Source organism: Octopus bimaculoides, chromosome 1 (assembly GCF_046866305.1).
Source record: "Octopus bimaculoides isolate indiv1 chromosome 1, ASM4686630v1, whole genome shotgun sequence".
In the NCBI taxonomy this organism is placed as follows: Eukaryota; Metazoa; Mollusca; class Cephalopoda; order Octopoda; family Octopodidae; genus Octopus; species Octopus bimaculoides.
In genome coordinates, this window is record NC_142928.1 from 96,414,299 (window position 1) to 96,440,395 (window position 26,097).

The 26,097-nt window shown below is 31.9% G+C and overlaps 1 protein-coding gene across 1 annotated transcript; it reads right to left on the reverse strand.

The window, feature by feature from the left end:
• Positions 1-1,819: 1,819 nt before the first annotated feature.
• Positions 1,820-24,338, reverse strand: LOC149137631 (integrin beta-PS-like). The gene is made up of 11 exons (XM_089354343.1): positions 24,216-24,338; positions 22,636-22,693; positions 19,982-20,128; positions 17,720-17,859; positions 16,102-16,259; positions 14,468-14,580; positions 12,625-12,717; positions 12,165-12,288; positions 9,347-9,460; positions 8,942-9,108; positions 1,820-7,102 (listed from the first exon to the last, which is right to left on the reverse strand). Exons 3-11 carry the CDS (start codon positions 20,018-20,020, stop codon positions 7,031-7,033), a joined length of 1,020 nt encoding a protein of 339 aa, XP_089210469.1. The 5' UTR covers positions 20,021-20,128; positions 22,636-22,693; positions 24,216-24,338; the 3' UTR covers positions 1,820-7,030.
• Between the last annotated feature and the right edge of the window lie 1,759 nt (positions 24,339-26,097).

Below are 26,097 nucleotides of genomic sequence, written 5' to 3' on the forward strand. Positions count from 1 at the left end.
CCTGCAGCTGTCTCACTAGAAATATGGCATCAGTGGTGCTTTTACCTGGCACGAACCCAAACTGTATCTCATCTAAATTGATTCGCTGCCATATATATATATATATATATATGATGGGCTTGGAGGTGGTGGTGATGCTAGCTGGTGCAATTTTGTGATTTGCTGGTATGCCAAGAGAGATCCAGCTCTGTTTCTCGTATTTTCTAAGTACAGCTGCCTTTGCTCTTGACTCATGTGTTCTCGATTCCGTTGATCTCTATCGCTCTTATTTTGAAAATACACTTCTCTTTGGTCCTGGATCATTTGTTCTATCCTTTGCTGATTTTTTCCCCTCTTATGCTGTAGGATACACTCCCTCTCCTCTTGGCTTATTACATTTCTTCTGTCTCATCCTTGCACGATTTTGATTCCTTATTTCCACCCATTGTTCCTTGTGCAACTGTTCTCTCCTTCTATGCTGACACTCTCATGCTGCGTCCCTCATATGATTAACCATATTTTAAAATTTGTTATTAAAACAATAAATCTCCAAAATGATTGAGAGTGTTTCAATTGAAAAACATATACAAATGTATTAGACAGTTTTTGTTTAAAAGGTGAAAATATTTCTCAAATACTCACCTAATATGCAAGGACACAGTATATAGGATACGATAATTAATTATATTGTAGGAAAGTAAAAAGTATGCTGTGGTATGATATGGTTTTCTTGATTGTTTTATAGTTTACTTTGTGCCTCTACAAAAGACCAGCTTGGTATTTTGGCTCATTGCAAAGCATTGAAGGAGGCTTACTGAGTCATGCTCCTAGACTCTTGCCAAACAGAAAGTTCTGGACACCAGATTCTGCTTAGGAGGTTGTTGTGTCCTAGCATATGTGCTGCTTCTTTTAGTTTATATATTTTCCAGTGGTGTTCTCTGTCTATTATTTTAACTTCATCAACAGGGGGAGGTGGTCTCCATTTTTCTATACATGATTTATCAATAACTCCTTGTGTCACAGCTTTGCGATGTTTGTCTACCCTTATTTTGAGAGGGCGGCATGTTTCACCTTTGTATAACCTACCACAGCTGCATGGGATGGAGTACACAGTTTTTGGTTTTACTCAAAGGAAATATTTGTGAAGTGTTGTATTACTCTTGAATACTGTCCTGGTGTCATATGGGCTGCATATCTTTTGTATCTTTTCAGAGAGGCCTTTCACATAGGGTAGACAGTTTATTGGTTTCATCCCCTCTTTTCTTCCTAATTGGAGTGGATAATGTTTTGAGGGTAGTTGTTGCTTGATGAGGACAAATATCCCTCAAATGTAAATAATGTACTCAGGCAGACTTATTCTGAACATTCACACAAGTAATTTCTATGGATGTGGTGCATTTTTTTACTCTCTCCCATTTGGCAATTACTAATATTATTCATTGTAAATAGCCAACACCAAATATCAATATGTCTGGCAATAGATATCAAGTTAAATGTTCAGGAGTTTGCTTCAGTTATTATTCTTGCAACCAATGGCATCCATATGTACACTATACAGTGTTAATAAAGCTATCCACTTTGGCAATGACAATGTATAGTTCTGAAGTATGTCTTCATTGATCAGCTCAACTCATGCAGACCTTGTGTCAAGAGCATCAAACAAACCACTATTATGGCTCATGTTAATTCTAAATCTTTACAATTTCTAAATTAATACATATTTAATAGGCTATTCATCTCACTTCAAATATAACTAAAATTCATAGCAATTATACAGGATTTGTTATAAAGAAAAGTTTATATTTTTATACAAACAGAATAGACACACATGACACACATATAAAATTTCTTTGTCTATTTTTTTATTCAATAAAGTTGGACGAAATTAAATCATAACAGCCTTGTAACCAATCAGGTTTTTGGACAAGCACTGAAGACTGTCTTCATGAAGTGTGTCGAGGAAAAGTCTGATGGAACCCATCTTTCAACAATTACCCTTACAGAAACAAGATACAAGTTAAGTATAAATGGAACTGTGAATAAAACTGGGTGCAGATTTGCCAGGAGCCTACAAGCTCTCAATGGTGTTAACATTAGGTATATGTATTATAATTTAAAAAAATAATTGATATTTTAAAATTAAATAATTGAAATTTAACTAAAAGTCATGAAATGTACCAAAATAAATTTTATTAGGTGAAACAGTAGGTGTAGTGATTTACACGTCTGTGATAGATACAATTTTATAATTGAAGATAAAACTGTTGACTTAAAGATTAAGGCAGCTCAAAATGTAAAATACTTATTGAAAAGAAAGTTACCAATAATCAATAAATTAGTCATTTTGCCTCAGCCAGCAATGAGAATTTGTCAAATAAATTATGTATATCCAATATATTTTTAATTACACTGTCTAACTGAGAAGATCAAGTTGTACAAGATTTAGTTCTTGTTGATTGAAAAGGAAATATATAAAAGTTATAAAAAATTAATTTTAAGAGCTGTTTTATTTTAATTTATTTATGTGTAAAAACTAAAGTAAATGAAAAACTGTAAAATGCCAAATTTGGAGATTTTGAAATTTGTACAAATTAGATTATTTCTTTATTTGAATACATCTCTATCATTACAAAGGATCTATGATGTTCATGGCTTCTCCAAAGGTATTTAGAGCCAGTATAAGCAAAACAACTTCAATTGAGAACCAAAGCCAGATCACTGATTTAGTGTGACCTGAAATCACAGTTGCCCTAAAATGTTTGCTTTATAAGGGCACTGTATGAATTGTGAGGAGATCAAATTCAGTAGTAAATACCATTGATTAATTTACATGCCTTACTTATCCAGTGCAAACAAACAAACAAAAAGAAAACATTTAAACAAGAAAATATTTTTCTTTTCAAATAGCACCATAAGTTAGAAATAAATGTATATAAATATGTAAAATTCCTACAGTATGAAATTGAAACCTAAATGTTATATTCATTTAGAAGTATTTCATTGTCAAAATTGAGCACAATGATCAGCAGTTTAGGTTTCAACTGGAGCTAAAGACACTTGGTTCTTAAGCAGTCATCCATGTAAAACATATCAAAGAGTTGTAAAGCCACAAAATTGTGCTGTGTGACTTTAACTTTAAAATAGTTCCTACAGTTGAAGAATTAATGCAGTATCAGTGAATTTACTTTTTAAAAGAGGAAAATTCAAGATACAGGATGATTTTGTAATGAAAAGGGTTTTTTTAAACCATAAATACAATAGCATAATCAATATGAAATTGCTAACACACAAAAATTAAGTATTTTCAAAGCTACATTTTGAATGATAAAATAATCTACAGAGCTGTTTATATGAAACTAACTGTTGATTTTGTATGACAACTACATGATTTTATAATTATAGTTTGAGATGTATATATTATTTGGTATTTCCCTGAGAGAAAGGTTATGTTTGATTGAAATCTAATTAAAGAGTCCAGTGAGAGCTGCAAATGGATTTTCCTTTTTATTTATTCAGAGCAGGTTATTTTAAACAATTGACATTGTGAAGTATAAATACAAAGAGATATCATTAAAACTTTTTCTTTTTATTTGCTACCAATAGAGGGCTCAATTTTCAGCTGTCACAGGTAATTATTTTCCAGTTTGGTCAAAATGAAAAATGTTATCAATTAACAATTATTTCCAAACAGAGAGAAAAACATTTCTCATGAAATTCTTAAAAATACAAGACTATTTCCCAGATGATTCATTTGTAATGGACAAAATACTAAATAACACTCAATAATAATGCTTCACAATAAAAACTGTAAAATAAAAATAAACTTATAAAAGTATTACCATGAGACTAGAATACATAGACTCATTTTATACTTTCTCAATCAAGTGTTAACAAAGGTTAAAAAATAAACAGAGAATATTGATTTCTTTGGACTAAGCACCAAAATCTTATGTTTTGGGAAAGAGAAGAATGAGAAGTTGCGACAAGTATGTCTTTCTGAAGACTATTACTAGTGTAAGTGAAAGGAAAGAAAATCCAATCAGGAACTGAAACTGGAATGTGGTTCCAGATCACTGGTAGTTTACTTCTTGCTTTACAAAACTCATACCTCTCAGAAAGATTTTTCAAACTTGTAACATTGAGATAAATATTTAACAATAGAAATAAAGACACAAGTGAACAGATACTGTATGCCATAATGATGAGATCAAGAGTCTATTGAAACTTGAAATTGCATGTTAACAACTTACAGAGTAAAGGGGAGAGGGGAGTGATAAGAGAAGAGGAATGGTGTAATGCCTGCAAAGTATACTAACACATAATATGTACTTTATATATACATTTTTTTTTTCAAATAGAATAAAAGCAGGCATATTTAAGAGGGAATGCAAGTTGACATAACAAAGTAACAGTCATACTAAATAAAAACAATATTGACATTTAGACTTTTCCTTTATCTTTTTGTTTTTGACATAACACATTGAGACAGCAATGTCAGTCTTCAAGCAGTCTTACATGAAGGACATTTTATATGATGATATTTTTGATAATTTGGAAGAAGAAAAAAATGATTGGTAAATTAAAAAAATATGATAAAGAGAAGTGAAAGTTAGAAATGCCAAGAATGTTATTTGGTTCATAAGAAAGCAAAGATTTTAAAATCAATATTAAAATAATTTTAATTTGGTTGGTATCATCAATTAAGTAAAAATACATTGCGCTACCTCAACCAAATGAAATAACATCCTTTTTGATTGTGCCCATAAATAAACACATTCTAGACTACAGCTAGAGAAAAGATATCTGATAGACAAGTCTACTCTTACTAACACCCACAACCACTTGCTTAATCAGCAAGTTTTATTCTCCTTCAGCACCAGTTGTGCCACAATAGCTTTGTGTCAAATATGCATTATGAACATAAAATTTCATCCTCTTGTTACCCAGTCTCTGCACTATAAACACTTTACCAAATCTTATCTCTTCTGAACTGCTTCTTTCTGGAACTCCCTCATTGCCCATGTTCAATCTCCAGCTAATTAAAAAACAAAATAACAAACAAAGAACTATACAAATTTTCCCCACAGTTTAGGGAAGTATCCTTTCATCTTAAAAAATGAAAACTACAAAAATTTTAATGGCAAAGTTTTCATTTCCTAATCAGTGGAAGTAATTCTGTTATATTGCCATGGATGTTAGAATTTGTAGAATATATATTCTACAAATTTTAAAGCCCCTAGTGCCAACATTAAAATATAGGAACTTTAAATTCATCTAATATGATGGACAATACCAAAGTCTGGGTTTAGAAATAGAGAATTTGGAAACGCTCAAATATTGTGATAACTGTTTATATCATTGTTTGATAAAAACCAAATGTTCTTTGGAAGAATTTTAATATTAATATGAATGCCTTTAAGTGACTCAGATTTTGGTATACAGCTTTCACCTCACCAACAAAACACAGACATATTTAGTTTCCTAATAAGTAAAACAGCATTTTATGAATTTATATATTTCCTAAAAGATATTTTGGGGGTTAAAAACTGACAAAAGATATACTATGAAACAAATTAATTTTTTTTATACCAAATGCAATTTTATAAAGATATAAAAAATTATATATACTCAATTGCCTTAGTAAAATATTTTTATAAATATTTAAAATAATTTTATAAATATTTTACAATGGCAATTGATTACATTTAATTTTTTGTTACAAATTTTTACAGTGCAGTTTTATAAAAATGTAAGGCAACTTAAACTGCAATTGCATAAAAGCATTGGTGTGAAATATCCCAGCCATTATTTATATAAAAATCATTTTGACTGAATAAAAAGTCTACATGGTAAATTATACATAGAAAAGAGATAACTGCAATGAAATATAATGATTTCTAACACAGGCATAAGACTAGACATTTTAGGAGAGAGGAGAGTAGTCAATTAAATTGACTTTAGTACTTACAATGGTACTTTTTTTTTCAGCATTTTGGAAAGATGAAAGACAAAGCTGACCACTGCAGAATTTAAATTTAGTTGGGAAGATATCATAATAAAAGTTGTAAGAAAAAAATGTAAAAAATTTAGTTAATAAAGTATATATAAAAATGACTTAAGGAAAATTTTCTATTTTCGTTTCGTGGTAAGAAAAAATATTAAAATTGAAATATTAATTTTGAAATAAAACTTGAATGGAAAAATAAAATGTTGGTAATATTTTGTAAATATTTACTTTAAAAAACAATTATAGCAAAATATTTAAATAATTTTTTTAACTGAAATTAGAGTAAATTCATTGAAACTGAGATAATTTGATGAAGCATTCACATATGAAAGACAGAATTGGTATAAAGCCAAATAACATACTAGAAACAAGAAATACAATAATATTGTTGAAAATAGCAGAAATAATTGATATAATTATTGCTATATACATAAGGTCATTAAAAATTGACTACAGATTTATTGTAGCAATTTCCATTTTAAAATTTTAATCTCATGATAAATAAATATATTTTCTTTTTATTTTTTGGTCAAGTACATGCTTAAAATAAGTTTTCAACTTTACAAGAACAAAAGTAATAATAAAGTTTAAAGTGAAATCACACACCCTACATAATCAGTAATAACTGAAAAATTATTGGAAAAAAAATTCTTAATAATTAAACAGATTTACATATTAAAAACATCCTTTTACCATAAAGCAAATAGACAGAATGAACATATTTCTATGATAATCAAATGATCGAATTCTTATTTAAAATTGTCAAATCAGTTGTTTATAATTTTGCATAGTATGTTAAGCCATGAGATTTATTTACAAATTGAAGCTATAGTGTAGATGTCCTTAAACTTTTGACAATCTGATGGCTGTTGGATTCGATGCATAATCTACAATAGTTATTTACAAAACAAACATATTTGCATCATGTTTGCAGCATACAATTTGAAAATCTCACATGATCAAAAGAGATGATATATCCAAGAAGTTGAACACCTTCTTTAAGAAGAAAACAAGAGATAATTCCAGAACTTTTAGTTTGTCTGCTTAGTTGTAACCACCAACATATTGAGGATTCTTGAAAACTGTGGTACATGGCTTGTAGATTGGATTTTCACCCTGTAAACATAAAAGAAACTTGGTTTATTCAGTTTCCTTTTAACAAAATGAAGTTACATGAAACAAAAATATTTATAATTTTATCAATATTGAAATTCATATTTGCTTAGTATATCTTTTCATCTTTTATTTCTTGTATGTCATAATGCTGCGGCTACGCTGGGGTACTACCATGACAAGTTTTGTCAAACACTTGAACTCCCAGTACATATTTTTTAAACCTGTTACTTATCCTACTGATTTCTTTTATTGAACTGCTAAGTTATGAGGACATAAATAAACCAACACCAGTTGTAAAGGGGTGAGGTGGCAGAACACACACACATACACACAATGGGCTGCAATACAGTTTTGATCTATTGAATTCACTCATAAGGCAATTGGCTGGCGTAGAGTTCCAGTCCAAGATGCTATGCAGTGAGGCAGAACCTGAAACTTCCCAACCACATGGTTCTTGGTTCAGTTCCACTGCATGGTACCTTGGGCAAGTGTCTTCTGTTATAGCCTCAGGCTGACCATAGCTTCAAGTGGATTTGGTAGACAGAAACTAAAAGAAGCCTGCCGTATATGTATATATATCTATGTGTGTGTGTCTTTGTGTGTGTTTGACCCCCACTACTGCTTGACAACCGGTGTTGGTGTGTTTACATCCCTGTAACTTAGCAGTTTGGTAAAAGACACTTAAAAAAAATACCAGGGTCGATTCATTTGACTAAAATTCCTCAAGGAAGTAGTAGAAGACACTTGCCCAAGGTGCAACACAGTGGGACTGAACCTGGAACCATGCAGTTCGTAAGCAAGCTACTTACCACACAGCCACTCCTGCGCCTGAGCTACTTACCACACAGCCACTCCTATGCCTAGCTACTTATCACACAGCCACTCCTGCGCCTAGCTACTTACCACACAACCACATACAGATATATATATATATATATATATATATATATATACACGACCTTCAACAGAGTAACTGTCACATATACAACTTGAACAGACATGTATATAGTACATAAACATACATTTACATGTACATACACATATAAACACATGCAGACACATCTACACATGTAAATACTCACATACATACATACATACATAAACACATATATATCACGAACTAACTGTTATTTTCTCAGATGCAGCACAAAATTTTGTTAGTGAACAGGTCGTGATTTCGAAGCGATGAAAATAATTTGACACAAATTCAAATGTTGAAGTGAAACAGTTTTTGTGTGTTCTTAAATGGCTTACAAACATCTTCCACACTGTAATTGTTTTTGTTTCAGCACACGATCTCAGATCAAGTCACTTGCTATGCGAATACAGCTCCGTAATTCCAAAAGGTTTTAGTAAATTTATACAGAAAAAGTAAGCATTATACTGTCCAGTATAAATGAAAGTCAACTTCATTACATTTAAGCCCTTATTTTTTCTGTAAAAGCCTATTTTCACATTAAATGAGTCAACTTCTGGTACTACTGTTTACATTTTGTACAACTTTTTTCAACAAAAAAATTTCTAAAAAAATTCTGGAAATGATCTACTCATGTAATTTACACACCCACTAAAGTTTATTTTTATGAAAAAAAAGTGCAAAAATTACATAGATTTTTACAGTATACATACATATATATATATACACACAAACATGATGGGCTTCTTTCAGTTTCCATCTACGAAATCCACTCACAAGGCTATAGTAGGAGACATTTGCCCAATGTACCATTGAGTGAGACTAAACCGGAGACTATGTGGTTGGGAAGCAAACTTCTTACCACACAACCACGCCTACATCTAAATGTATTGAGAACACAGAAAATGAAAAACTAAACTTACTGCATTCCATTGTGCTTTATTTCTTTCATTTTCAAATTTTGCTAATTCTCTGTGATCCTGAATAGTTGTTATTAACTTCCAGATAAGTAATAGGGCTAATCCTACAGCAACAATGCCAACAATAACTCCAACAACGATGGCTATTACATTTACTGATGTTGGACAGGCTGTAAAATAAAGAAAAAGAAAGTGCATGGAGAAACAATATAAAACAATAAAAAAAAATTAATGAACTTATATAGTATTTGCATTTAAATACAATTCATCATTAAAATTCAAAATGGAAAGTTACAAGCACTCTGTGTTTGTGTGGGTGTTTGAAAGATAGCTGTGAATGACAGGTGACATGACAAAAGCATTTATGCATTTACAAAGAGAATTAGAGTTGCAAGTTTATTAATTTACATTTTTTCTCTTTCACTTCAATTAATAATTCACTCTTATTGTTGTATTCATAAGTGTAGAAAACAATGCAGTCATCTTCATCAACAAGTCGGCAGTGCTTTAAGTTTTCATCATCTGAAAAGATATTATTAAAAAATTATGCTAGCATTATAAATATTAAATATTATAAAATATTAGAAATCAAACATTCATTAATCACTTTTATTAATTAAAATTTTAGACTGAAACTTTGATATGCATCCACCTTTAACCCCTTTTATTTCCATATTTTTGTTGAAATTCACAGCACTTGTTTCAATTTTGTAGACTTTGGTTGAATCAGGGTAATAATAGAAGACACTTGCCCAAGGTGGTGCACAGTTATATACATATATATATATCATCACCCTTTAATGGATGTTAAAGGATGATGATGATGATTATATATGTATATATATATATATTGGGTCATCCCATAAATAATGTGGCGTTTTCAATTGCATGAACTAAAGGTCGGAGGGGGATGGGATAAACTACAAGCATCAACTTGCGATAAAAGCAGGTAGTCATTTTACCTTAAACTTATTCTTAGTGCAAGTTTTGAAGAGTGCAGTTCGATTTTAACAGTTATTTTTTCAAAGCTATAACAGAAGTGTCAAGGAAGCATATTCGGCATATTTTGCTTTATGGGTTCAATAAAGACAAGTGCAAGGAATGTTAATGCAGTATATGGGGGGGGGGGGGGTCGGACAATAAGCATAAGCCAGTGTCAATAGTGGTTCCAGAAATTCCAAGCTGTAAATTACAGCCTAGAAGACGAGCCTTGTCCCAGAAGATCTGTAGAGCTCAATGAGGATATCCGGCAAACCCTGGTGGAACAAAATTCCATTGTAACTGTTGAGGAACTAGTGGAGAAGCTTGAATTTGGTCATTCAACCATTCATTGACATCTGCATGCCATTGGAGAAGTCAGCAAATTGGGTCAATGGGTTCCTCATAAACTGTCCGAGTAATCACACACAGAGGGTAAATGTGTGCTCTTCTTTGCAGACATGTTTCATGAATGAACTTTTTTGGACTGAATAGTAACTAGTGACAAGAAATGAGTTCTCTTTGAAAATGTCGAGCGCTGAAGACAGTGGGGAGGGAAAGGAGAAACACCAGCACCCCAGGCTAAAGAAGGTCTTCACCCATGTAAGGTGTTGTTATCTGTTTGGTGGTATGTGAAAGGTTTAGTCCACCTTGAACTTTTAAACTCCAACCAAACGATAACAAAGAGATCTACTGCGAGCAGCTTAAGTCAGCACTAGAAGAAAAACAACCATTTTTGATTTTAAGATGAAAGGTGTTCTTCCATCAGGATAATGCTCAACCACATACAGTGAGGATGACATTCTAAAGGTTGGAGTAGCTTGAATGAGAAACGATGCCCCACCCACCATATTCACCAGATATTGCCCTATCTGATTATCATTTATTTTGCAGTGGTCCTTCTATTTTTCTAAGCCCTGTAAAACAACTTGGAAGGTTAGGCCTCCAACCAGGAACTTTTCAGCACCCCCTCATATATATGTGTAGGTGTGTGTATCTATCTGTGTGTGTGTGTGTGTATGTATATATATATATATATATACACACACATCTTCTTCACCATCTTATCTCTCCCCTACTCTCTCTCTCTACCTCACTCTCCAACTGAAGTAGCCATGTATATTCTCTGGTGCAAGATACTTATTTCTGTCCCTTTATTGATACTCTAACCACTCATCACTGGCACAAAGCCATTTCTTCAATACTACTTCACCCCTCAGTTGAGGTGTCTTACCTTGCGAGTTCCTTAATGACCTCACTACTGCTGGTGTCACATAAAAAGCACCCAATACATTCTGTAAAGTGGCTACCATTAGGAAGGGCATCTAGCCATAGAAATTCTACTGTCTACAAAAGCAGACAGTAGAGCTTGATGCAGTCTTCTGACTTGCCAGCTCCTGTCAAATAATCCAACTCATGCCAGCATGGAAGATGATGCTAAATGATGATGATAAAAGCTTTTGGTAAGTATTGTGTTTGGTCAGTTTGATTTTTATAATCCTCATCAACCAATTCATGGCTTTGTGTCAATGAGAGAAATCACTATTAGCCCTTGTAATAAAATTGGCCAAAGTAATCCTGGCACTCTGTCTGTTTCGATGAAAAGGGTTCTAGCTGATCTGATTAAGGGAACAGCTTGCTTGTGAAATTAACATACATGTAGCTGAGCACTCCACAAATACATGTACCCTTCATGTGGTTCTCAAGGGGATTCAGTGTGACACAGAATGTGCCAAAGCTGGCCCTTTGAAATACAGGTACTACTCATTTTTGCCAGCTGAGTGAACTGGAGCAATGTGAAATAAAGTGTCTTGCTCAAGGACACAACATGTTGCTGGGAATTGAACTCCTGATCTTATGATCATGAGCTGAATACTCTAACCACTAAGCCATGCACCTTCATGACCAGAGTAATATATAACAAGTAAAGCAAATGATTATGAAAATAAGGTGCTGGATGGTTAAGCACAGAGGAGTAACACCTGAACATAACACTTAACATGTTTAGCTCCCAATCAAACTCAGCTTGCTTTAGATTGTTTGACTGAACAAAAAACATTGTCCCACCCCTATGTTAAGGTTGATTGGTTTTAAGAGGTTAGTGACAGAAAGGAAATCCAACCTGTGAAACAATTGTTGCAAGAAATATGATGTGTGCATAAAAGAAAAGGTGTCATATGTAATGCCATATATAAAATTGTAGCGTTGAAATGATCATCATACAAAATGAACAAATCCAATAGCTTACCTCGAAGTTCTTTTACATTTACAATATTCTGGCATTTACCACATTCTTCAACAGTCAACTGGCCTGTTTGGAAAATTGAACACTGTACACAGGCCTTAGTTTCGTTGCATTTTCCAGGACATGTCTAAAGAAAGACAAAATATGTTTAAATTCAACTAACTTGAAAGAATGGCAATCTTATTTCTTTAATTTTTTTTTCAAATATACATACATGCACATAAACATATACATATACTTACACAAATATACATACATACATACACACAAACACATACATATATACACAAAAAATACATAAACATAATCAATTTAGCTGAAAAAAAATTTTAGAAATAAGAATTTTGTATGGAAATTGCCTAACAGATACTTTCGTTATCATGACATTTTAATTAAAAGATTGCCAAAGGAATTGATATACAAAATATAATAGCCAACAAATAACTTAGATATGAATACTTACTGGACATTCTTCACATGTAGGACCTCTGTATAATGTAGTTTCAAAGCATTTACATGTGCCACAATCACAATGTCCTTGCCCATTACATATAAGCTAAAAGAAATCAACAAATAAATTTAATCTTATAAACAAATACAAATACTGATTGAATAAAAACATTTTTTATTAGAGCTAAAGTTATGTTTGAATTCTTTTATTCTTTTATTTGTTTCAGTCATTTGACTGCAGCCATGCTGGAGCACCGCCTTTAGTTGAGTAAATCGACCCCAGGACTTATTCCTTGTATGCCTAGTACTTATTCTATCGGTCTCTCTTGCCGAACCGCTAGGTGATGAGTACGTAAAAACACCAGCATCGGTTGTCAAGCGATGTTGGAGGGGACAAACACAGACACACAAACATATACATACACACACACGCACATATATATATACATATATATATATATATATATATATATATATATATACACACACGACGGGCTTCTTTCAGTTTCTGTCTACCAAATCCACTCACAAGGCTTTGGTCGGCCCAAGGCTATAGTAAAAGACACTTACCCAAGGTGCCATGCAGTGGGACTGAACCCGGAACCATGTGGTTTGTGAGCAAGCTACTTACCACACAGCCACTCCTGCACCTATGAATAATCACTTTTTAGGTTTTGCCATATTGATTAGGTAATTCAAGGATAGATATTACTGAGCATATATACAAAAAATGTTCAGTTCCAAAATCATATCTTAAAATTTCATTTTAAGCATTTCAAAGTTATCATACAATTAAAGATTTGACTACTCACAGCATTCTAGTTTTAGTTACATTCCGCTGTTTCCTTGCCTTTCCAGGCTAGAATTAGGGCTTTTAGATAATGATATTTTTCTCATCATTAAGGGTGTAATTTTAATTAAAATTTCTTTCTCACTTCATAATATATGTTTGTGCCAACAAACTTCGTATGGAGTTCTTTTATAATTTTTCTTGCAATTTTACAGTAAAACTCACACGCAAAACAACTCAATACACTTATTACATGCGTAAACAACATCAGTGGGATGGTTGTGATGAGGCTACTATATCATTTTTTTTTTAAACATATGACTCCTGTAATTAACTGAGCCAATGCCAAGCAACATAGAATTCAATTTTTATTTCAAATTATCAAAGAAAAATGTGGTTCCCAAACAAAATTTGGACCAGTGTAAGTAGGACACATTTTTGCTGGCATGAATATGCATTGTGAATCAATGTTATACACTTTGTGAAAAAATACAGTGAATTAATGGTGAAAGCTATGTTTATTAAATGTAGAAAATGACTTGGGATTCTTACAAAATGTGGAAATATGCTGGTAGATTCACCTAAAACATACCAGCATGGAAAAATAAATGTTTAAATGAAGACATGCGTGTTCATTGTAGAATATACTAGTAAAAGCTTTAAATATTAAAAGGAACACCTCTTTTATATCATTTATATTAGAAATCTATTAAATTAGATTCAAAATTCAATATAATCTTTATCATGGGCTGAGAAGGAAAATTATTCATAGGTATTATGGCCCCAGTCAGCTTGGCTGAAATATATGGAACAGACATAACCAACTGACTACATAAGAGCAAGTTATTAAAATATTTGCATTTTGAAATATTATTACACTTTTTTTCCCCTATTATTTCTTTTAGCACTAACTATTAGTGATTTTTAGTAAATCTTAATGTTTTCTACTGTTTACCTTATTTTAGCTGTCACAGTATCTAAGCTTATCAAAATAGAAGCTTGAAATAAACAATATTTATAAAGCAATATTTGATTAGATAAATAATATTTATAAAAAGAAACTTACTTCAGTTGATAAAGCTATACAGGAATCATTTGAAGTAGCACATCCACAATCTGAGTTTTTAAATCCTTCATTACACTTACATAGACCACATTCACAATGGCCACGTTCTTCTCCTAAAATAGACAGGAAAAACAGAGGTTTCATTAGTGTGATATATTTGATTTAACATAAGTTGAACATAAGAAATAGGTTTGTAAGTCATTTACTGAATATGTAAACCTTTCTTTTAATGACTTTTTCTTTTAAGGTAAGATTAATTGAGGAAAACCTAACTCAAATGCCTACAACAAAATAGACTCTTCTCAAACATTTGAGAACCCGGTGAAAGATCAAGTCAATCACCTAAGGTGAGGGACAATTCCTATGATAGGTTTCTATATTTTCCCTGCCTACCATATTTTGCACACAAGGCTCCATACAGCTTTATAGTAGAAGATATATACTCAAAGTGCTATGCAGTAGCATCGAACCTGAACCCATGAAGTTGTTAACCCTTTAGTGTTTAAACCAGCCATATCTGGCCCAGATATTTCTTCTGTTTTATGTTCAAACTAGCCTGATCTAACCTCTCACACCTACCCTACAATGCCATTCTAAAAATAGACAATAATAGCATCGAAATCTCAAAGTTATGAGACAATACATCATTAATTCAAAAGAATATGAATAAATAAGTTTTACATTTGACAGAATAATTTGAATACTAAAGGGTTAAGTGAACTTCAAAACCATGCATGCTCCCACTATATTTATTCATTTAACAATAGGCTAAAGATAAAATTGAAAACATTCTTAACACTTAGAATTTCTACACAGGTATTAGTAGCAGTTTATAGGGAAATAAAATATTCAAAGATTACTATAAGAACAATAATAGTCAAACATTTTTGTTATTTTTAAGGGTTAAGAAAGAAGAAAAGTTGTGATATTCAAGTCTTTCAAAGGAACTAGGGATGAAAGTGTAATAGTTTCATTAGAAAATTTACGATAAATTGCAGATTCAGTTCAGCAAGAATTCTCAGTAATATTGACTTCTTATATTGACACAAGACCACATATTTGTAAAGAGAGATATAATCAACTGAATCTACTTAAGTGCATGCATAGCTCTTATGCTAGTAATATCAGAAAGATGAAAAGTAAAGTTGATCCTGGTAGGATTACAATGAACAATAAAGAAGCATAACAGAATACTGCAAATTATTCAGTCAGGTGCACTAGCATTTCTGACATTCAAGCATTTATTGTTTAAATTATATTGTTTCTAGCATAGGCAAAAAGCTTGAAATTTGGGGAGAGGGCCAGTTGTTACCATCATCCCCTATACTTGACTGATACTTTATTTTATTGATCCTGGAGGATAAAAGATAAATTAGCTTCAGCATGATTTGAACTCAGAATATAAAGAGCTGGAACGGATTTTGTCCAATACTCTAATGATTCTGACAATTTTATACATAAATGAAGTATAGCTGAATTTTAGTACCAGAATAGAATTAGAAAAGACAAAATGTTTTGAAAGTATCTTTGTAGAGTACAAAAACAAACAGGAAAAAATACAGAAAAATACCTAATAGTTATTGAATAAATAATTATTACAATTAACAATATGAGATAAAAATAAGATAACTTACCTCCACATAGTTTTCCATTATAATAATCACAAGAATAATCATCACATTCACAAAAATCTCCACTGTATGTCTCATTTGAACTTGTAGTGCGAGGAAAACAATCACATATACCACAAACACAGTCACCGCGTCCAGAACAAGCAGTAGTGCTGTTTGGTCTGCAATAAAACATAATTGTTTACATTGTTAAGATAATAAGATACTGATACAATTATAATGGAAATGAAGCTAATGTGTAGCAGAATACAATAAATTAAAATATAATCAAATAAGCAAAAAAATAACTATAGCTAAATTTCAAAACAAATCAATGTAATGCTCTCTTTTGGTTGGTAAACAACTATGAATTGAAGTGCATAACTTGCTCTGACATTTTCCTCAGAAAACTATTATACGATAAAAAAAAAGTAAGGTATAGTACATATAGTTATTTTAAGTCTCATGAAAAACTTCTGTAACATTCTGCCTATGATTCTTTGCATAACCACATACTTTCAAAGATATTTATTTTCCTCTTAATAAGGGTTTGTGAAAATAATCAAGTAGCTTTTATAATCTTTTTCTCAGAAAATCAGAAAACTAATACATACCACTCAGCATATGTTTTAGCAAAAAAAGAGATATATTTGGAAAATGTGATGGAACAAATGGGGCTAAAATGTGCAATGAATATAATTTCTATTATTTAATCATATTATTAACTTTCATTAACAGCATATGGAAATATTTCTTAGTTACAAAATGGTGTGGGGAAAAACTTGGGAAATACAGAAAACTATGACAGCTTTAGAGGAAAATAAGGACAAGAATGAGTAATCTTGTTAAATGTTTATTAATTATTTTGTGGTAGTGTAATATCTTTCTAGAATTACTAAAGAAGTCTTGTATAAAATAGATTCTAGATGTGAAGATTTGTGGAAGGATAATGACTTTCAAAGAAAGCAAAGCTATTTCCAACAAAAATTACAAAGTATACAAGTGATCCAGAACCAATTTATGTATCCCTCAGCTTAAAGTGTTGCAATTATTTTGATATTTTTTTTACTACTACTACCATCATTGTTTTTTTTTTTGTCTACTTTTCTAATGCTTGCATGATCAGATGAAATTTGTTGAGACAGACTTTCTATGGCTGGATGTCTTCTTTGCTTCTAAGCACAGCAAAATATTTACCTTAATCCTTTAAACATGCACAGCAAGATGGTTGGATATACCCGAAACCATGTAGTTACATGAACTTTCTTAACCACGCAGCCATGTCTATATGTTTGTATTTAATAATATACAATTTAGTATTTTCCTTTATTATGTTCCTATTCAATTGCTTTCTCACATTTTTTCTTTTTAAATTTTATCTCACATTTTGCTGGGTAAAAAAATGGTATTCTTATGACTAAAGTTGAAAAGTTTAATAGCTAGTAAATTTTGTAAACTAATCACTATAAGGAGGCAAGAGTGCAAGCAAAATATTCAAATATCTAAAGTTTAGCATGAATTAAGAATCTTATATGAATGTTGGTAGCATAGAAAAATAAAACAAAGGGTTTACAACACACTCTACGAAAGAAAATTTGATGTATGTTTATAAACATGAATAAATAATTAGAAAAATATTCACCTAATGCATTTTGCTAATGCTTCTTCATCACTAGCATCAGAGCCATCACATTCACAATATTTACCATAATGACCTTCATTGCATGTACATGCACCACACTCATAAGTTCCACTATTGTTGCACAGTGCATAGTTTTTTTTCTGAATGAAAATAAGAAAGTATAATGCTTCATTGCTCAGCTAGCAGTAAAAAGGAACAACAACAGCAAATAATTCATTATTTACAAATCAATTTTAAAAATCATGCTGAATTAGTAGAAGAATAAAAATGTTGAATTAGTAGTACAATCTTGACAGCTTAGTTACTGCAAGAAGAAAAATTGTTCTAGGATTGGTCTTTTGAGCTTCCCAACTGTAAACACATCAGAGAAGAAGCTAGAGGTAGGTTAATACAATGAAATGTTAACTCGGTGTATTTGAGTTAAACATAATAAATTGATAGAAACAGTTGAGCGAGAGAGGGGGGGAGGGAGAGAGAGAGAGAGGGAGGGAGAGAGAGAGAGAGGGAGAGAGAGAGAGAGAGAGAGAGAGAGAGAGAGAGAGAGAGAGAGAGAGATGACAGTAAAATTTGAAACAGTTTGGTTTAATTTTTGAGCTTGTTAACTGGTTGTAAACAGAGAAGGAGTTATGACAAAATTTGAAACAAACAGATATGGAGAAATAAGGAAATGTCTAGGGAATGAAGGTTAAGAGGGAAAAGAAAGAAAAATTGGTTTATTAGGACTTGTCTGCCAGATTGTAAACTTGTTTAAAGAGGTGAGTATAAAAAGATAAAATTTTACCCCAAATCAAACATTGTTATAATGGCAACTACTGGTGTAAAGAGAAAATGTTCATCATATATTTGCTACTTTCACATTTTAAGTTGTAGAGTTTGCAGAAGTTAATGATAATAGAACTGTTGAGAGGATATTTTCTGTATCAGAGAAAGTTGGAAGAGATACAAGATAGCTTTAGTAGAAATGCCAAAGGCAAAAGGAGGCAGACAATGTCTAGGGATGAAGGGAAAATAATTAGACTTGATCACCACTAACAAGAGGAGTAATGGAAACATTATAACTCTGCTATTGATAACACTGAAGGCTACCAAAATAACTCCTAATCCATCATTGAAACCAAGATATCCCAGGTAACATAAATTAGTTGCACACAATTTTGAAGTGAAAAAGTAGTATGGTTGGGCATAATGAGTGTATAACTAGTGTTTTTTATTATTTCTTTGGAAATAAAGAAGGTGGCATTAAAGGAAAGAAAACTATCCATGTGAAAATAACAATAGTACTTGTGTGCACAAAAGATGGGACTAAACTTAAGCCTATAATGATATTTGAGAAGAAAAGATTGAAGAGAGAATAACTGTCCCTGGAGCATCTGGAACATCGGTTCACTATCATCTCAAGATGATAGATGGATGACTCAATTAAAATAAGTGTGGAGTAAGAGACCAGGGCCCCTCCTAAAGATGAAATCATTCACAACATAGGATGCATTTCAAGCACACAAGATTGAAAAAGTGAATGAGAAGGTCAAGTTGCTGAATATTGTTAGCCAAAATGCCAGCCTGTCAACCTTACATCTTTGTCACAACATTTGGTTGTAGTGCTCAACAGAAGGATAGAGTATAGGAGATGTAGATAACTTAGATATCTTCAGAGCAGAAGTAACAAATAAGAGGTGGCAATCACAAAATATCAAACTTGTCTCTTGTAACTGTAGTTAAACAATACTTTGTATGATATTCCAACTGAGATGGTGATTTTGAGTTTTTTATAAACAAGAATATTAAATAACATGAAACTGAAGATGAAACCAAAGAAATAACAGCATGGGATGCAACTGAAAAGTAGAACTTACGAAAATAGAAGTTTGGCACCAGTAATGATGAAAATCTGAATTTGATGGCTTTTAATTGGATTTTATGTTGTAAAAAATAATTTTTTGCTTTTGATAATTTCATTAATTGTGCTTAAACTTAAACATGCTCTGATGATTCTTTTATGACTTCTTAAATGACATTTTTGATATTTTCAGTCATGTATTATTTATGTAGGGATATTCTGTAATGATGTTAGTAATTTACTTGTTAATGTGTTCAACATAACAACTCATTTTTAATAACAGTAGAAGGTAATGTAATTTCAAAAGTTCTCTGGCACTTATAATCATACTTTCCATGTAAATTTCCATTATAAAAGTATTTTTTCTTAACTTATCCTTGCAAAATATGAAGTGTAACTTAAACACAAGTAAATATGGTACTTACTTCATACTTCGGCTTTTCACACTCACATTCACAAATCATATCCAGGTCAATTGTCAGTTTCTCTTTCAAGCCAACTGGATAAATACTGATAGAGCGCTGTGTTTCTGAGGAACAAGAATGTACTTCGATGCTGACATCAAATGTTACCTGAAGACAATTGAAACAAATAATTTTCAGTTTAAAATCATTTCGAGTTTTAAATCTGAAAGGAGAAAGTAACTTCCAATTTCACACTCTGGAAATGAAAGTAGTGAAAATAATTGTTCTATACCTTGCAATGAAAGAAAAAAATATAACAAAACAATGTAACAACATTACATATTAAATACTAATGAGAAAAGAAGCAAACTCCTGGTGAACTTTTGACTCTCAACTTTTCTATTTTTGTTATTCAAACAGAAGATATACAGCTAATAGAAATGATGATGATGATCATCATCATTGTCGTTTAACGTCCACTTTCCATGCTGGCATGGGTTTGACGGTTTGACTGAGGACTGGTGAGCCAGAAGGCTGCACAAAGCTCAATCTGATCTGGCAAAGTTTCTACAGCTGGATGCCCTTCCTAAAGCCAACCACTCCGAGAGTGTAGTGAGTGCTTTTACATGTCACCAGCATGAAGGCCAGTTAGGCGGTTCTGGCAATGACCACGCTCAAAAGGTGTTTTTTATGTGCTACTTGCACGGGAGCCAGTCCAGCAGCACTGGAAATGACCACACTCAAATGTTGTTTTTCACATGCCACCAGCATGTGCCGGTAAGGTGATGCTGGCAACGATCACGCTTGAATGGTGCTTTTTACATGTCACCGGCATGGAAGCTAATCTGTGGCCCTGGCAACGATCATGCTTAGATGTGCTTTTAATGTTCCACTGGGATGAGTGCCAATCAGGTGGTACTGTCATCGGCCACGTCAGTGATTTCGATTTTGATTTCACTTGCCTGAATAGGTCTTCGCAAGCAAAGTTTATTGTTCAATGGATGAAGGGTATTCATAAGTGGGCTAGTTACACCCACTGGCATAGGCCACGGGCTATGGTCTCATTTGGCTTGTCAGGTCTTCTTGAGCACAGCATATCTCCAAAGGTCTTGGTCACTAGCCATTGCCTCGGTAAGGCCCAATGTTCAAAGGTCGTGCTTCACGTCCTCATCCCAGGTCTTCCACAGGTTCCCTCAACTGCTAGGGTGTGGCACTTTTTCACACAGCTGTCTTCATTCATTCACAACACACGACTATATTAGTACAGTTGTTCTCTTGCACACCACATCTGATGCTTCTTAAATCCAACTTTTCTCTCAGGGAGCTTACACTCTATTGTGTATGCACACAGACATTTTCTTCATGACCATCCAGCCTTCTCAGACATTGTGTATCTAAGAATTTTTTTGTATTCAATATGTTTCTCCATTTTCAAAACATTAGGATTTAATTTGAGGGGGATGTGGCAGTAATTACTAGCAATTATACAAAAGCTCCCTTAATCCTTTAGCATTCAGATTACTCTGTCAAATGTATTGCTTATTTATTCTCTGGGTTTTCAATTAATCATGCATTATCTTGGAGCTTTGAGATTTCAATGATGTAATTGTTTATTTCCAAAATGACATTGTAGGGAAAATAAGAGAGGTCAGATCTGGCTGCTTTGAACATAAAACAGGTAGAATATTTGGGCCAGATATAGCTAGTTTAAATACAAAAGGGTTAATAGCTCAAAATATAAAATCATCATCATCATCGTCATTTAATGTCCACTTTCCATGCTAGAATGGGTTGGACGATTTGACTGAGGACTGGTGAAACCAGATGGCTACACCAGGCTCCAATCTGATTTGGCAGAGTTTCTACAGCTGGATGCCCTTATAATTCCCGCATTATATTCTAGCATCTGAAGATTATCACAAATCCCTTTATATTTTTAAAATGCTTTAGAAGCAGTTTAGTCATTGACCAAAAGATTAGTGTCCTATATGTAAATGATTCATTTAAAGCACAAAAGTATCAACATTCTGGCAAAAACAAGAAATATACAAACTAGTCAGTTTATGAAATTGTCCAATTCCTTGATATTTAGCAATTTGCAAATTAATATAAATTTTATTATATAGAATGAATTTCTTAACTGATTATTTCCAAACAGTACATTAACCTAGAGAATATATTAATTATTTTTATTAATATTTTTACCTATTGCGTTTTTTTACAATTTCAAAATTTTGTATTACCTTACATGTCCAATAGACATTTATTTACTTAAAATATAGTACAGGTATATTATTTTTTTAATTGAAAGAATATTGTCAACCAATTAATACATTACTAATTGCTAAAAGACAAAAAGTGAAGGCAAGCTTGGATGATTTTGGAACATAAACTAATACTGTAAATTATGTGTTCCTGTTCTCTGTGCTTTTTCCTGCTGCAAACTTCATCAATATCATTTCATTCATTTGTTAAAAATCATTGCAAATATTTTTCAAATCTCCATCAAATGACTTATTTTATTTAAGATGAATTTATTTAAAAAACAATCAACTAGATCTTTCAGTTTAATTCATACAACATTTTCCAAGTTAACCATATAAGTACAAAATAGACAGACACAAATTATCAAATAAATTATGCATACCAAAAAAAAAAAAAAAAAAATCACAAACCTCTTCTCCAATTTTCAGTTTTTTACATTTATTAGTCTCTGCGTAATCTGATGAATTTCTAAAAAAAAAAAATTGATATAAACATTTAAGAAAATAAGTCAAATGTGTGCATGTGTTTGTGTATGTTTATAATTTAACATCAATTTAAAATGTTTTTATCTATGTGGTATAGATTTTTACAAGATCTATTATTTCATCTCATGGCTTCCTCAGTTTTCAAACTTATTGCTATTGACCACTTTTAACTGAAAGCCACCACAAATCAATGTTCAGAAGCAAACACTTAAGGTAAATTTTCATGTTTTTAGCCATTTATTGAACTAAATAATGTCAATCAGACTTTCTATCTTACCTTTCAGGTTAGTAATCAAAATATTCACAGGTTTTACAGACACATCCTTTCCAACATAGAACTTCTTAGGTTTAATATATACCTTTTATTCGCCTTGTACTAGAGTCACATCTATAATTAATACCAGTCAGTCAACCACAAGACCAAGCCCTCATAATAATTATGTCCCTATCTTGTGCCTTTAAGATGGTGCTTATTGTCTTCTGTTAACTGATTAAACCTACCATCCGTTTGGCCAATAAGTTATGCTTTTTATCTATCTTCCTGTTTTCAACATAAACTTCCATATCAACACACATCATTTCAATGTTTTCTGTTACATTTCCATTATTTCTTCATAGTTCTTTATGCTCAAAGAAATAACTAGTTGGAATGAAGGAAGGTGTGACTGATAATCAAATAAATATTCATATTTGAGAATGATAAGATAAAGAGAGAAGAGATTAGATCATTGCAACAGCATAGTAAAACTAAAGTTGGATAGGAACTATTAGATGTGGATGAAAGTATTAAAAGTGTAGGGGAGAAATACTGATATTTGATTGAATATGACAAAGAGATGAAAATACAAGATATATTAAGGAATGGTAGAGAGAAAGAGAGAGAGATTTAAAGATAGTTCAAGAGTGATTAGTAGTGAAGCTAAACAGATGAAATGAGTTATCAGAGTTACAGCAAAGCCAAAGTGATAGAAAATAGTTTCATGCTATAATGCAACATGGAAAGACCATTTGATGTACATAGGTGAAAACTGCAAACCAGTTTTCATGCTCATTGAAAAACTGCTCCATGACTTAACAGAAAGAAATCAAAGTTTGCACAAATTTCGAGCCAAAAGGTAATGGGATTGTATTAGCAAATAACATGCAGCAGGTCAGTGGCCATGAAAAATAATAGCAAACAGAGTATTTAAAAGCATCAATTTAAATATTTAGGTGTTTGTATAAAGCAGTGTTTAGGATGAAACTAGTAAAAGACAACAAAAGAGTATCTTATTTTCTTGAATTATTCCTATGAAAGCACAATTTGTTGTTATTTGAACATACATAATAAATGCTAGCAGAGTGTGTTTATAAACAGCCACATAGAAATGCATTCAAATATTTCTAAACTAAATATATATATTATTAAATCTTTAAGTGCTTACTATGTTAGAGAAGCAACGTGCAGTAAGTAGTCAGCTTTAAAAAAAAAAAGGGGACACTGAAAATTTGGAAAATGAATTTACCCAACACATGATGAAAAAAACTTGACTGTCACATTTTCAGCCCCAATTGTATTAAGTTCCACTTTTGATGTGATTTTCTAAAGAGAAAAAAATCTTTATGAATTGGAATTTTATATTTCTAACCAAAGTTATAATTGACAGTAATCATCATTATTTGAATGTCTTTGTCTATAGTGATGTAGGTTGGACTGGTGTGTAATACAGCATTTCTTCAGATTTCCTTTTCTTACTTTAGCTTATCAGTGGGTATCATCTAACCATTTCATCCCACTTCTTTGAACTATTGCTGTATATATCTTCCAAATTTCTCATCTGCCATCATACATGTATCATTTATTTGCATCACATTTAAATATTGACAACTGTCCCTCTTGTCTATATTGGTTAATTGGTTAATAACTTTATCTGCTGTGCCTTAAATTCTACAGCAGAAACCAATTCACCATCATACATATATTTAACCATCTAGTTACAAACCACTTTCAATGTCCATGATGAAGATTATTAACTAAATTCTTCACTAAGCCTATAGACAATGGTGGTTCTTTTAGTAACCATATACCAGTCAGAACTATTACAAGCCACTCAACGTCATTTGACTTTTTTTATTGCTTTGTAAAGTAAACTTGGTAACATTTCTCTAATAACTTTATCTACTACATTATTTCATCACTGCTCAATGACTTTCTCTATGAAAATATTCAATTAACTTCAAAATGGAAAGGGTTTGAGAGAAAGTGTAAAACACTTTAATATGAAATAGACATCTTCATTAAAAGAAATGAAGAAAAATATCAGTACCAGAATTATTTCAGGATCTTCAATACATTCCAAAACACATATAATAACATTATAGAAATAATGGAAACAACTCTATTGTTTTGGACAGAATATATAACACAAAAAGGATGGTCTATAGACACATTTGCTGAACAATGGAAAACATTAAGAATTTTTGATTAAATCAGACATCAAATCAGCTACAACCTAGATTTTCAGGGAGAAAGGGGTGGCTTCAAAAACTGTAGAAGTGAAGCCTTCTACGCCATATCAAATTGCAGAGCAAAATTTTATCAGATGATATGAAAACCAGTGAAGAATGTTTGTCACAAATAGCTAAAATTATCAAGAAAGACTCCTATTTCTTAAAACAAATATTTAATACAGTTGAAACTGGTTTATTTGGCAAGAAAATACTGAAGAAGCCTTTTATATGAAGAACAGAAAAAACAGTGGATTCTAAAGAAAAAATCTCATTATTTTGCTATAATGCAATCAGGTAACTGCATTATACAACCATTATTAATTGACAGGGCTCTTAATCCATGTGCAATGAAACGACTGAATAAAAATGCCATCCTTGTTCACTGGCATTATCATTACTTTGTTCCTGAAGCTGAAATAATATTGATTTCAAAATTTAATTACTGATTGATAACACTACCACTTCATGTAAAACAGAATACTCTAACATTCTGTTCTTAAAACACCACATCCAACCATTAGATCAAAGAATAATTTTTAATTTTAAGATAAGAAATCTTAGATGATATGAATGGAAAGCACATCAATGTTCCAGAAGTATGGGATAAAAATAAATATTCTGCATTATGTAATGTGAAGAGAATTGAAACAGCAATTTATGAAATAAATAAAACCACCTCAAATGTATGTTGGAAGGTCATTTTGCCTGTTTTATTTCTGAATGATAATGATGCTGAAATTTTCTGTTCAATAATAAGTGAAGGAATGGATGATTTAGTTGTTGAAGAAATTGAGGAACTGTTTGTAGAATAATAATTGAAAGGAAAAGATTTAGTCAACAAGGTCACTATTAATTTCAAACTACAAAAGTGAGTATGATATTGTTGGACTAGACTTA